Below are 14,917 nucleotides of genomic sequence, written 5' to 3' on the forward strand. Positions count from 1 at the left end.
GAGCACTGGACTAAGCGCTTGGGAAGTCCGAGTTGGCAACATAGAGAGACAGTCATCATCATCAATCGTATTTATTGAGCGCTTACTGTGTGCAGAGCACTGGACTAAGCGCTTGGGAAGTCCAAGTTGGCAACATAGAGAGACAGTCGTCATCATCATCATCATCAATCGTATCGATTGAGCGCTTACTGTGTGCAGAGCACTGGACTAAGCGCTTGGGATGTACAAGTTGGCAACATAGAGAGACAGTCATCATCATCATCATCAATCGTATTGATTGAGCGCTTACTGTGTGCAGAGCACTGGACTAAGCGCTTGGGAAGTCCAAGTTGGCAACATATAGAGACAGTCCCTACCCAACAGTGGGCTCACAGTCTAAATCAATCAATCAATCAATCGTATTTATTGAGCGCTTACTGTGTGCAGAGCACTGGACTAAGCGCTTGGGAAGTCCAAGTTGGCAACCTAGAGAGACGGCCCCTACCCAACAGTGGGCTCACAGTCTAAAAGTCTCCAAAATGGGGATGGAAACCGTGAGTCGGACGGGGATCGGGGCCGACCCCATTTGTTCGGATCCACCCCAGCGCTCAGTACATCGCCCGGCGCCCAGTAAGCGCTTAATAAATACCACGGTTATTATTTTTATTATTCTCCATCCCAGCCCCCCGGCCTCAGGGGGACACAAATCCACCCACACATTCGCCGTCTCTGTCTTTGCGTGTCTGTGTGTGTGTGTGTGTCTCTCTCCCCAACAGCGAAGACGCCCCCCCGCCTGCCTCAGTGTCCCCGTCACCCCGGAGGGGGTCGGGGGTCGGGGGTCGGGGGTCGTCCGCCTGTTTTCCTGCCGGCGGAGATGAGAGCGGGAAAGACGGACGCTCCGACCGTCACATCTGGTTCGGTTTTACTCTGAGGCCTCGGATCTGAGCAATGGGGGGCGGCGGGAAGCTTGGGGGTCTTGGAGGTATTTGAGGGGGCCACGGTGGGGCTGGAGATATATGGATATATGTTTGTACATATTTATTACTCTATTTATTTTATTTGTACAGATCTATTCTATTTTATTTTGTCAGTACGTTTGGTTTTGTTCTCCGTCTCCCCCTTTTAGACTGTGAGCCCACTGTTGGGTAGGGACCGTCTCTATATGCTGCCAACTTGGACTTCCCAAGTGCTTAGTCCAGTGCTCTGCACACCGTAAGCGCTCAATAAATATGACTGACTGATTGATTGATTTTACCTGTACATATCTATTCTATTTATTTTATTTTGTCAGTACGTTTGGTTTTGTTCTCCGTCTCCCCCTTTTAGACCGTGAGCCCACCGTTGGGTAGGGCCCGTCTCCCTATGTTGCCGACTTGTACTTCCCAAGCGCTTAGTCCAGTGCTCTGCACATAGTAAGCGCTCAATAAATACGATTGATCGATTGATTGATTGGAGAGGAAAAGTTGGCAACATCTAGAGACGGTCCCTACCCAACAGCGGGCTCACAGTCTAGGAGGGGGAGACAGAGAACAAAACCAAACATATTAACAAAATAAAATAAATAGAAGAAATATGTACAAATAAAATAAATAAATAAAGTAATAAATACATACAAACTGAGCCCCTTCCTTCCTCTCCCCCTCGTCCCCCTCTCCATCCCCCCCTTCTTACCTCCTTCCCTTCCCCACAGCACCTGTATATATGGATATATGTTTGTACATATTTATTACTCTATTTTATTTGTACGTATCTATTCTATTTATTTTATTTTGTCAGTACGTTTGGTTTTGTTCTCCGTCTCCCCCTTTTAGACTGTGAGCCCACCGTTGGGTAGGGACTCTCTCTATATGTTGCCAATTTGTACTTCCCAAGCGCTTAGTCCAGTGCTCTGCACATAGTAAGCGCTCAATAAATACGATTGGTGATGATGATTTTGTTAGTATGTTTGGTTTTGTTCTCTGTCTCCCCCTTTTAGACTGTGAGCCCGCTGTTGGGTAGGGACTGTCTCTATATGTTGCCGATTTGTACTTCCCAAGCGCTTAGTCCAGTGCTCTGCACATAGCGCTCAATAAATACGATTGATGATGATGATGATGATGATGATGATTTTGTTCGTATGTTTGGTTTTGTTCTCCGTCTCCCCCTTTTAGACTGTGAGCCCACTGTTGGGTAGGGACTGTCTCTGTATGTTGCCAATTTGTACTTCCCAAGCGCTTAGTACAGTGCTCTGCACATAGTAAGCGCTCAATAAATGCGATTGATGATGATGATGATGATGGAGAATGGGGGAAGACTGTGTTGGGGGGTTTTCTGGGAGTAATCCATCCCTGGTACTTATTGAGCGCTCACTGTGTGCCAGACTGAGCGCTTGCACTCACGACTTGTCCTTCCCAAGCGCTTAGTCCAGTGCTCTGCACACAGTAAGCGCTCAATAAATACAATTTGATTGACTGATTGCGAAAGCAATAATTCATTCAATCGTAGTGAGTGAGTGCTCACTGTGTGCAGAGCACTGGACTAAGCGCTTGGGAAGGACAAGTTGGAGACGGTCCCTACCCAACGCTGTACTAAGCGCCGGGGGTGGAGACGAGCAAATCAGGTTTGGATCCAATCCCCGTCCCACGGGGGGGGGGGGGGGGGGGGGGGGGGGGGGGCGGGGGGGGTCACAGCCTCCATCCCCACTTTCCAGATGAGGGAACTGAGGCCCAGAGAATAATAATAATAATAATAATAATAATAATAATAATAATAATGGCATTTATTAAGCGCTTACTAGGTGCAAAGCACTGTTCTAAGCGCTGGGAAGGTTACAAGGTGATCAGGTTGCCCCTCGGGGGGCTCACAGTCTTCATCCCCATTTGACAGATGAGGTAACTGAGGCCCAGAGAAGTGAAGTGACTGGCCCAAGGTCACACAGCCGACAAGTGGCGGAGCCGGGATTAGAACCCACGTCCTCTGACTCCCAAGCGCGAGTTCTACCCGTTAGGCCGCGCCGCTTCTCTAATAATATAAATATAATGATGATGGCATTTGTTAAGCACTTACTATGTGCAGAGCACTGTTCTAATTCATTCGTTCAGTCGTATTTAATAATAATGGTGGCATTTGTTAAGCGCTTACTATGTGCAAAGCACTGTTCTAAGCGCTGGGGAGGTTACAAGGTGATCAGGTTGTCCCATGGAGGGCTCACAGTCTTCATCCCCATTTTCCAGATGAGGGAACTGAGGCCCAGAGAAGTGAAGCGGCTCGCCCAGAGTCACCCAGCTGACAATTGGAGGAGCCGGGATTGGAACCCACGACCTTCTGACTCCAGAGCCCGGGCTCTTTCCATTGAGTCACGCCGCTTCATTTATTGAGCGCTTACTGTGTGCAGAGCACTGGACTAAGCGCTAATCTGGACTAAGCGCTGCTAAGAGAAGCAGCGTGGCTCAGTGGAAAGAGCTCGGGCTTTGGAGTCAGAGGTCACGGGTTCAAATTCCGGATCCGCCACTTGTCAGCTGTATGACTTTGGGCGAGTCGCTTCACTTCTCTGGGCCTCAGTTCCCTCATCTGTAAAATGGGGATTAAGACTGTGAGCCCCCCCCCCATGGGACAACCTGATCACCTGGTAACCTCCCCAGCGCTTAGTACAGCGCTTTGCACATAGTTGGAGTTAGAGGTCGTGGGTTCAAATTCCGGCTCCACCCATTGTCAGCTGTGTGACTTTGGGCGAGTCTCTTCACGTCTCTGGGCCTCAACTACCTCATCTGCAAAATGGGGATTAAGACTGTGAGCCCCCCCCATGGGACAACCTGATCACCTTGTAACCTCCCCAGCACTTAGTACAGCGCTTTGCACACAGTAAGCGCTTAATAAATGCCATCATTATTATTATTATTATTATTATTAATCTAGATTACGGGGCAGAGGAAATGTCGGTCTACGGCTCCGGACGTGTTAATAATAACGATGATGGTATTTGTTATTTTGTTTTATTTTGTTGGTATGTTTGGTTTTGTTCTCTGTCTCCCCCTTTTAGACTGTGAGCCCACTGGTGGGTAGGGACCGTCTCTAGATGTTGCCAACTTGGACTTCCCAAGCGCTTAGTACAGTGCTCTGCACACAGTAAGTGCTCGATAAATATGATTGATTGATTGATTGATTGATTGTTAAGCGCTTATTATGTGCCACGCACTGAGTGGGGTGGATATCAAGTCTTTAAGGGGGAAAAAGGTGAAGCCGGAGGGAGAAAAGAGGGGAAATGAGGACTTAGTCAGGGAAGGCCTCTTGGAGGAGGCGTGATTTGAGTCGGCCGTGGAGCAGGAGGGCTAAGCAGGGAGAGAGAGACAAACGTCCAAACAGCAGCCCCCAGACGCACAAACAGCCTCACACCCGGGGGGTCGGGCCCACAGGGGCACAGCAATCGAGGTCGTCTCAAGGTCAGAACCACAGAGACGGGCAGAGGGCCAGGCCCAGAGACAGTGCCCGCTCAGAGACAGATGCAGAGGGGGAGAGACATGGGCACAGAGAGACACCAGGGAGAGAGGGAGAGACACAGAGGCAGAGAGAGACACGGGGGAGAGAGATACACAGCGGCAGAGACAGACGCAGGGGACAGATGGACACGGGGGAGAGACAGACACAGAGGCAGAGACAGAGACAGGGGAGAGAGAGACACAGAGGCAGAGTTAGAGCCAGGGCAGAGACAACAGACACAGAGGCAGAGACAGACACGGGAGAGGGAGACACACGGGAGAGAGAGAGACAGCGACAGAGACCATCAGAGACACAAGGGAGAGATGGACATGGGAGAGACAGACACAGGGGAGAGACAGAGACAGGGGAGAGAGAGACACAGAGGCAGAGTTAGAGCCAGGGCAGAGACAGACACAGAGGCAGAGACAGACACGGGAGAGGGAGATACAGGGGAGAGAGAGAGAGACAGAGACAGTCAGAGACAGACACAAGGGAGAGATGGACATGGGAGAGACAGACACAGGGGAGAGAGAGAGAGAGAGAGGCAGAGTTAGACCCAGGGCAGAGACAGACACAGAGGCAGAGACAGACACGGGAGAGGGAGACCAGGGGAGAGAGAGAGACAGAGACAGAGACAGACACAAGGGAGAGATGGACATGGGAGAGACAGACACAGAGGCAGAGACAGACCAGGAGCAGAGACTGAGATGGGGAGAGAGAGACCCAGGTCAGAGACAGACACGGGAGAGACAGACCAGGAGCAGAGACTGAGATAGGGGAGAGAGAGACACAGAGGCAGAGACAGACACAAGGAAGAGACACACACAGGAGAGACGGGCAGAGACAGACATGGAGAGAGAGATACCAGGGAGGGAGACACGGGAGAGAGAGACACAGCGGCAGAGACTGACACGGAGGCAGAGACAGGCACAAGGCAGAGATGGACACAGGGGAGAGACAGGCAGAGGACAGAGACACAGAAGCAGAGACAGAGGAAGAGACAGACCAGGAGCAGAGACAGACACCGGGGAGAGAGAGACTCAGAGGCAGAGTGAGACCCAGGGCAGAGACAGACACAGAGGCAGAGACAGGCAGAGGGCAGAGACAGACACGGGACAGGGAGACACAGGGGAGAGAGAGAGACAGAGACGGTCAGAGACAGACACAAGGGAGAGGTGGACATGGGAGAGACAGACACAGGGGAGAGACAGACACAGAGGCAGAGACAGACCAGGAGCTGAGACTGAGACGGGGAGAGAGAGACACAGAGGCAGAGATAGACCCGGTTCAGAGACAGACACAGAGGCAGAGACAGACCTGGGGCAGAGACTGAGACAGGGAGAGAGAGACACAGAGGCAGAGACAGACACAAGGGAGAGACAGGCACAGGAGAGACAGGCAGAGGGCAGAGACAGACATGGGAAAGAGAGATACAGGGGAGGGAGACACAAGGGAGAGAGACAGAGACAGTCAGAGACAGACACAAAGGAGAGATGCACAGGGGAGAGACAGACACAGAGGCAGAGACTGAGACGGGGAGAGAGAGACACAGAGGCAGAGATAGACCCGGTTCAGAGACAGACACAGGGGAGAGACAGACCAGGGGCAGAGACTGAGACAGGGCAGAGAGAGACACAGAGGCAGAGATAGACCCGGGTCAGAGACAGACACAGGGGAGAGACAGGCCTGGGGAAGAGACTGAGATAGGGGAGAGAGAGACACAGAGGCAGAGACAGACCCAAGGGAGAGACAGACACAGGAGAGACAGGCAGAGTGCAGAGACAGACATGGGAGAGAGAGATACGGGGAGGGAGACACAGGGGAGAGGGAGACACAGCGGCAGAGACAGACATAGGGCAGAGATGGACACAGGGGAGAGACAGGCAGAGGACAGAGAGAGACACAGAGGAAGAGACAGACCAGGAGCAGAGACAGAGACGGGGAGAGAGACACAGAGGCAGAGTTAGACCCAGGGCAGAGACAGACACAGAGGCAGAGACAGACACGGGAGAGGGAGATACAGGGGAGAGAGAGAGAGACAGAGACAGTCAGAGACAGACACAAGGGAGAGATGGACATGGGAGAGACAGACACAGGGAAGAGACAGACACAGAAGCAGAAACAGACCAGGAGCAGAGACTGAGACGGGGAGAGAGAGACACAGAGACAGAGATAGACCCGGGTCAGAGACAGACACAGGGGAGAGACAGACCGGGGCCAGAGACAGACCAGGAGCAGAGACTGAGATAGGGGAGAGAGACGCAGAGGCAGAGACAGACACAAGGGAGAGACAGGCACAGGAGAGACAGGCAGAGGGCAGAGACAGACATGGGAGAGAGAGATACAAGGGAGGGAGACACAGGGGAGAGAGAGACACAGCGGCAGAGACAGACACAGAGGCAGAGACAGGCAGAGGGCAGAGACAGACACGGGAGAGGGAGACACAGGGGAGAGAGAGAGAGAGAGACAGTCAGAGACAGACACAAGGGAGAGATGGACATGGGAGAGACAGACACAGGGGAGAGACAGACACAGAGGCAGAGACTGAGATGGGGAGAGAGAGACACAGAGACAGAGATAGACCCGGGTCAGAGACAGACACAGGGGAGAGACAGACCGGGGGCAGAGACAGACCAGGAGCAGAGACTGAGACGGGGGGGGAGAGAGACACAGAGGCAGAGACAGACCCAAGGGAGAGACAGGCACAGGAGAGACAGGCAGAGGGCAGAGACAGACATGGGAGAGAGAGATATAGGGGAGGGAAACACAGGGGAGAGAGAGAGAGAGAGACACAGCGGCAGAGACAGGCCCAGGGGAGAGGCAGACACAGAGGAAGAGACAGACCAGGAGCAGAGACAGACACAGGGCAGAGAGAGACACAGAGGCAGAGTTAGACCCAGGGCAGAGACAGACACAGAGGCAGAGACAGGCAGAGGGCAGAGACAGACACGGGAGAGGGGGAGACAGGGGAGAGAGAGAGACAGAGACAGTCAGAGACAGACACAAGGGAGAGGTGGACATGGGAGAGACAGACACGGGGGAGAGACAGACACAGAGGCAGAGACAGACCAGGAGCTGAGACTGAGACGGGGAGAGAGAGACACAGAGGCAGAGATAGACCCGGGTCAGAGACAGACACAGGGGAGAGACAGACCAGGGGCAGAGACTGAGACAGGGCAGAGAGAGACACAGAGGCAGAGATAGACCCGGGTCAGAGACAGACACGGGGGAGAGACAGACCGGGGCAGAGACTGAGACAGGGCAGAGAGAGACACAGAGGGAGAGGTAGACCCGGGTCAGAGACAGACACAGGGGAGAGAGAGACACAGAGGCAGAAACAGACCAGGAGCAGAGACTGAGATAGGGGAGAGAGAGACACAGAGGCAGAGACAGACATGGGAGAGGGAGACACAGGGGAGAGAGAGAGAGAGACAGAGACAGTCAGAGACAGACACAAGGGAGAGATGGACATGGGAGAGACAGACACAGGGAAGAGACAGACACAGAGGCAGAAACAGACCAGGAGCAGAGACTGAGACGGGGAGAGAGAGACACAGAGGCAGAGATAGACCCGGTTCAGAGACAGACACAGGGGAGAGACAGACCGGGGGCAGAGACAGACCAGGAGCAGAGACTGAGATAGGGGAGAGAGAGACACAGAGGCAGAGACAGACCCAAGGGAGAGACAGGCACAGGAGAGACAGGCAGAGGGCAGAGACAGACATGGGAGAGAGAGATACAGGGGAGGGAGACACAGGGGAGAGAGAGAAACAGCGGCAGAGACGGACACGGAGGCAGAGACAGACATAGGGCAGAGATGGACACAGGGGAGAGACAGGCAGAGGACAGAGAGAGACACAGAGGCAGAGACAGGCCCAGGGGAGAGGCAGACACAGAGGAAGAGACAGACCAGGAGCAGAGACAGAGACAGGGGAGAGAGACACAGAGGCAGAGATAGACCCGGTTCAGAGACAGACACAGGGGAGAGACAGACCAGGAGCAGAGACTGAGACAGGACAGAGAGAGACACAGAGGCAGAGATAGACCCGGGTCAGAGACAGACACGGGGGAGAGACAGACCTGGGGCAGAGACAGACCAGGAGCAGAGACTGTGACGGGGAGAGAGAGACACAGAGGCAGAGACAGACCCAAGGGAGAGACAGACACAGGAGAGACAGGCAGAGACAGGCCCAGGGGAGAGGCAGACACAGAGGAAGAGACAGACCAGGAGCAGAGACAGAGACAGGGGAGAGAGACACAGAGGCAGAGATAGACCCGGTTCAGAGACAGACACAGGGGAGAGACAGACCAGGAGCAGAGACTGAGACAGGACAGAGAGAGACACAGAGGCAGAGATAGACCCGGGTCAGAGACAGACACGGGGGAGAGACAGACCTGGGGCAGAGACAGACCAGGAGCAGAGACTGTGACGGGGAGAGAGAGACACAGAGGCAGAGACAGACCCAAGGGAGAGACAGACACAGGAGAGACAGGCAGAGACAGGCCCAGGGGAGAGGCAGACACAGAGGAAGAGACAGACCAGGAGCAGAGACAGAGACAGGGGAGACAGAGACACAGAGGCAGAGTTAGACCCAGGGCAGAGACGACAGACACAGAGGCAGAGACAGGCAGAGGGCAGAGACAGACACGGGAGAGAGAGAGACACAGGGGAGGGAGGACACAGGGGAACTGAGGCCCAGAGAAGTGAAGTGACTTGCCCAAAGTCCCCCAGCTGACAAGTGGCAGAGCCGGGATTGAAACCCATGACCTCTGACTCCAAAGCCCGCGCTCTTTCCACTGGGCCACACTGCTTCTCTCTACTAGAGGGAGTCCCCGGGGAAGGCTGAGGAGAGGCCAGTGGCAGGGCAGGAAGGAGGATGATAATAATAATAATAATGGCATTTATTAAGCACTTACTATGTGCCAAGCACTGTTCTAAGCACCGGGGGGATACAAAGTGATCAGGTTGACCCACGGGGGGCTCACAGTTTTCACTCATTCATTCATTCAGTCGTATTTATTGAGCGCTTACTGTGTGCAGAGCACTGGACTAAGCGCTTGGGAAGTCCAAGTTGGCGACCTATCCCCGCCTACTTTTAATCCCCATTTCCCGATGAGGGAACTGAGGCCCAGAGAAGTGAAGCGGCCTGCCCGACGTCGCCCAGCCGACGAGCGGCGGAGCCGGGATTCGAACCCGCGACCCCTGACTCCCAAGCCCGGGCCGTCGCCACCGAGCCACGCGGCGTTTGACCGGCTGACCGCCGGATCCGGCGGACGTCAGGAGTTAGGAATCTGGCGGGAGCGCGAACCGGCCCTCCGAGGGATCGGCGGAAACTCGGGCCCGCGGCCCGGGCTGGGGGAGGGAGACCAAGATGATCAGTCAATCAATCAATCGATCGTATTTATTGAGCGCCTACTGTGTGCAGAGCACTGGACTAAGCGCTTGGGAAGTCCAAGTTGGCAACATCGAGAGACGGTCCCTACCCGACAGCGGAGACAGAGACAGACACGGTTATCCAGATCCCGGGACTCCGGGGTCATCTCGTCCAGCCCCCTGCCTCCGGGCAGGGGACCGCAAAGAGCCTCCAGTTCAGTTTCATTCCATTCAGTCGTATTTATTGAGCGCCTGCCGTGTGTGGAGCTCTGTACTGAGCGCTTGGGAGAGTGAGCCCACCGTCTTCTAGACTGTGAGCCCACTGTTGGGTAGGGACCGTCTCTATCTGTTGATGATGATCAATCAATCAATCGTATTTATTGAGCGCTTACTGTGTGCAGAGCACTGTACTAAGCGCTTGGGAAGTACAAGTTGGCAACATTAAATACATACATAAATAAATAAATAAATAGATAGATAGATAGATAGATAGATAGATAGATAGATAGATAAATAAATAAATAAATAAAAAGAAGCTGTGTGGCTCAGTGGAAAGAGCCCAGGTTTGGGAGTCAGAGGTCATGGGTTCCAATCCCAGCTCCGCCACTTGTCAGCTGGGTGACTTTGGGCAAGTCACTTCACTTCACTGGGCCTCAGTTCCCTCATCTGAAAAATGGGGATGAAGACCGTGAGCCCCACCTGGGACAACCTCATTACCTTGTATCCCCCCGGCGCTTAGAATGGTGATGGCATTTATTAAGCGCTTACTATGTGCCAAGCACTGTTCTAAGCACTGGGGAGGTTACCAGGTGATCAGGCTGTCCCACGAGGGGCTCACAGTCTACATCCCCATTTGACAGATGAGGAAACTGAGGTGCAGAAGAGTGAAGTGACTTGCCCGAAGTCACACAGCTAATTGGCAGAGCTGTTGCCAGCTTGGACTTCCCAAGCGCTTAGTCCAGTGCTCCGCACACAGTAAGCGCTCAGTAAATACGAGTGATTGATCGATCCCACCGTTGGGTAGGGACTGTCTCTATATGTTGCCAATTTGTACTTCCCAAGCGCTTAGTACAGTGCTCTGCACATAGTAAGCGCTCAATAAATATGATTGATGATGATGATGATCGATCAATTGGACAACAATAAACAGACACGGTCCCGGTCCACGAGGAGCTGAGAGTCTAGAGGGGGAAGACGGGAGGGAAGAGACAGAAAGAAATGAAGGAAGGGGACATGGGGGTGCGGGGCTGGGACGGGGGGATCAATCAATCAATCAGTCGTATTTATTGAGAGCTTACTGTGTGCAGAGCACTGTACTAAGCGCTTGGGAAGTACAAGTTGGCAACACGTGGAGAAAGGGAGCCAATGTCGGGGCGACGCGGAAGAGGAAAAGTGGGGGGCTCGGGCAGGGAAGGCCTCCCGGAGGAGATGGGCCTTCCAGAAGGGTTTGAAGTGGGGGATTTGAGGAGGGAGGGCGTCCAGGACAGAGGCAGGACGCGGGCCAGGCGGCCAGACAGGCCACATCGAGGCCCAGTGAGAAGGTCTGTCCCTATTTTTATCTCTCCGTCCCTCTCTATCTCTATTTCTAGCTCTCTGTCTCTCCGTAAGAATAATGACGGCATTTGTTAAGCACGTACTATGTGCCAAGCACTGTTCTTGAGTGCTGGGGGAGGATACAAGGTGATCAGGTGGCCCCACGGGAGGCTCACAGTCTTCATCCCCATTTTCCAGATGAGGAAACGGAGGCCCAGAGAAGTGACGCGACTTGCCCAAAGTCACCCAGCTAGCAAGCCCGCTGTTGGGTAGGGACCGTCTCTCTACGTTGCCAACTTGAACTTCCCAAGCGCTCTGCACACAGTAAGTGCTCATTAAATACGATTGATTTAATGAATGAAAGCGGCAGAGCCGGGATTTGAACCCACGACCTCTGACCCTCAAGCCCGGCCTCTTTCCCCTGAGCCCCGCTGCTTCTTTATCCCTCTCTGTCTCTATTTCTATCTCTCTGTCTCTCCATCCCTCTCCGACTCCATTTCTTTCTATCTGTCCATCCGTCTGTCTCTAATTCTGTCTCTGTCTCTCCATCCCTCTGTCTCTATTTCTCTTAGTCTCTCCATCCCTCCGTGTCTGTTTCTATCTCCCCACCCCTTTCTTTCTCTGTTTCTAGGTATCTCTCCTTCCCTCTCCGCCTTTTTCTCTCTCTCCACCCCTTTCTATCTCTGTCTCTCCCCCCTCTCCCTTCCAATCTACATTTTCACCTCTGCCTCCCTGTCTCTGCCTCTATCTCTCAGTCACCCCACCCCTCCCTGTCTCTGTCTCTCTGCTCACAAGTTTCTGTCTCTCCATCCCTCTCTGTCTCTATTTCTATCTCTCTGTCTCTCCATCCCTCTCTGTCCCTATTTCTCTCTGTCTCTCCATCCCTCTCTGTCCCTATTTCTCTCTGTTTCTCCATCCCTCTCTGTCCCTATTTCTTTCTGTCTCTCCATCCCTCTCTGTCCCTATTTCTCTGTCTCTCATCCCTCTCTGTCCCTATTTCTCTCTGTCTCTCCATCCCTCTCTGTCCCTATTTCTCTGTCCCTCCATCCCTCTCTGTCTCCATTTCTATCTGTCTTCTCTCCATCCCTCTCTGTCCCTATTTCTATCTCTGTCTCTCCATCCCTCTGTTTCCATTTCTATCTCTGTCTCTCCATCCCTCTGTCTCCATTTCTATCTCTGTCTCTCCATCCCTCTGTCTCCATTTCTATCTCTGTCTCTCCATCCCTCTGTCCCTATTTCTATCTCTGTCTCTCCACCCCTCTGTCTCTATTTCTATCTCTCTGTCTCTCCATCCCCCTTCCCGTTTCTATCTCTCCACTCCTTTCTATCTCTGTTTCCATCTCTCTCTCTCCATCCCCCCTTCCCATTTCTATCTCCCCACCCCTTTCTGTCTCTGTTTCCATCTCTCTCTCCATCTCCCCTTCCCGCTTCCATCTCCCCACCCCTTTCTATCTCTGTTTCCATCTCTCTCTCCACCCCCCTTCCCGCTTCCATCTCCCCACCCCTTTCTATCTCTGTTTCCATCTATCTCTCCATCCCCCTTCCCGTTTCCATCTCCCCACCCCTTTCTATCTCTGTTTCCATCTATCTCTCCATCCCCCTTCCCATTTCTATCTCCCCACCCCTTTCTATCTCTGTTTCCATCTATCTCTCCATCCCCCTTCCCATTTCCATCTCCCCACCCCTTTCTATCTCTGTTTCCATCTCTCTCTCCATCCCCCCTTCCCGCTTCCATCTCCCCACCCCTTTCTATCTCTGTTTCCATCTATCTCTCTCTCCATCCCCCCTTCCCATTTCCATCTCCCCACCCCTTTCTATCTCTGTTTCCATCTATCTCTCTCTCCATCCCCCCTTCCCATTTCCATCTCCCCACCCCTTTCTATCTCTGTTTCCATCTATCTCTCTCTCCATCCCCCCTTCCCATTTCCATCTCCCCACCCCTTTCTATCTCTGTTTCCATCTATCTCTCTCTCCATCCCCCCTTCCCCTTTCCATCTCCCCACCCCTTTCCATCTCTGTTTCCATCTATCTCTCCATCCCCCCTTCCCGTTTCCATCTCCCCACCCCTTTCTATCTCTGTTTCCATCTATCTCTCCATCCCCCCTTCCCGCTTCCATCTCCCCACCCCTTTCTATCTCTGTTTCCATCTATCTCTCTCTCCATCCCCCTTCCCATTTCCATCTCCCCACCCCTTTCCATCTCTGTTTCCATCTCTCTCTCCATCCCCCCTTCCCATTTCCATCTCCCCACCCCTTTCTATCTCTGCTTCCATCTCTCTCTCCATCCCCCCTTCCCATTTCTATCTCCCCACCCCTTTCTATCTCTGTTTCCATCTATCTCTCCATCCCCCCTTCCCATTTCCATCTCCCCACCCCTTTCTATCTCTGTTTCCATCTCTCTCTCCATCCCCCCTTCCCATTTCTATCTCCCCACCCCTTTCTATCTCTATCTCTCCATTTCCATCTCTCCACCCCTTTCTATCTCTGTTTCCATCTCTCTCTCCCCCTTCCCGTTTCTATCTCTCCACCCCTTTCTATCTCTGTCAGGGAGAGGCAGAGAGTGTCGGGGTTTCTAGCCCAGCATCTCCATCCCTCCCGACTTTGGTTGATCTCTGACCCTCTCTGTCTCTCCCTGACTGTCTCTTTCTCTAATCTCTTTGTCTCTCTGTGTCTCTTTCCCCCCAACCGTTAGCTCCCCCGTCCCCCCCAGGGCGGCCCCTCACCCGGGAAGAATGCCGGCCCAACGCCCCAAGGTCCGGGTCACACCTGGGCTGGAAGACCAGAGAGTCGATACAGTAGCCCCCTTCCCGAGACCCTCCTCTGTAATCCGAGCCTCCCCCATCTGCTATTACACTCCCAGCTCAAGGGGCAGGGGGGGGGACACCAAACATCTTTGCTTCCATCACCTTGACTCTGATAATAATAATAATAATAAAAACGGTGATGGCATTTGTGAAGTGCTTACTATGCGCCAGGCACTGTAGTAATAATAATAACGACGATGGCATTTGTTAAGCGCTTATTATGTGCCAGGCACTGTAATAATAATAACAACGATGATGGCATTTGTTGAACACTTACTATGTGCCAGGCACTGTAATAATAATAATAACGATGGTGGCATCTGTGAAGCGCTTACTATGCGCCAGGCACTGTAGTAATAATAATAACGACGATGGCGTTTGTTAAGCGCTTACTATGTGCCAGGCACTGTAATAATAATAACAACGATGATGGCATTTGTTGAACACTTACTATGTGCCAGGCACTGTAGCAATAATAATAATGATGATGGCATTTGTTAAGCGCTTACTATGTGCCAGGCACTGTAGTAGTAATAATAATAATAACGATGATGACATTTGTGAAGCGCTTACTATGTGCCAGGCACTGTAATAATAATAATAATAACGATGATGGCATTTGTTAAGCGCTTACTATGTGCCAGGCACTGTAATAATAGTAATAATAATGAAGGCATTTGTTAAGCGCTTACTATGTGCCGGGCACTGTAATAATGATAGTAACGATGATGGCATTTGTTGAGCGCTTATTATGTGCCCGGCACTGTAGTAAT

The 14,917-nt window shown here is 52.6% G+C and overlaps 1 protein-coding gene across 1 annotated transcript in view; it reads left to right on the forward strand.

Annotated features, from left to right (window-relative positions):
• The first annotated feature begins 518 nt into the window (after positions 1 to 518).
• The window catches only part of LOC119929999 (DNA-directed RNA polymerase II subunit RPB1-like), a 62,646-nt gene continuing 48,247 nt past the window's right edge, over positions 519 to 14,917 (forward strand). Inside the window, exons 1-3 of the mRNA XM_038748405.1 lie at positions 519 to 533; positions 9,716 to 9,780; positions 14,051 to 14,135. Of these exons, the coding sequence (XP_038604333.1) occupies positions 519 to 533; positions 9,716 to 9,780; positions 14,051 to 14,135 (165 nt within the window). The remainder of the gene's footprint in view (positions 534 to 9,715; positions 9,781 to 14,050; positions 14,136 to 14,917) is intronic.

Source organism: Tachyglossus aculeatus, chromosome 6, assembly GCF_015852505.1.
Source record: "Tachyglossus aculeatus isolate mTacAcu1 chromosome 6, mTacAcu1.pri, whole genome shotgun sequence".
In the NCBI taxonomy this organism is placed as follows: Eukaryota; Metazoa; Chordata; class Mammalia; order Monotremata; family Tachyglossidae; genus Tachyglossus; species Tachyglossus aculeatus.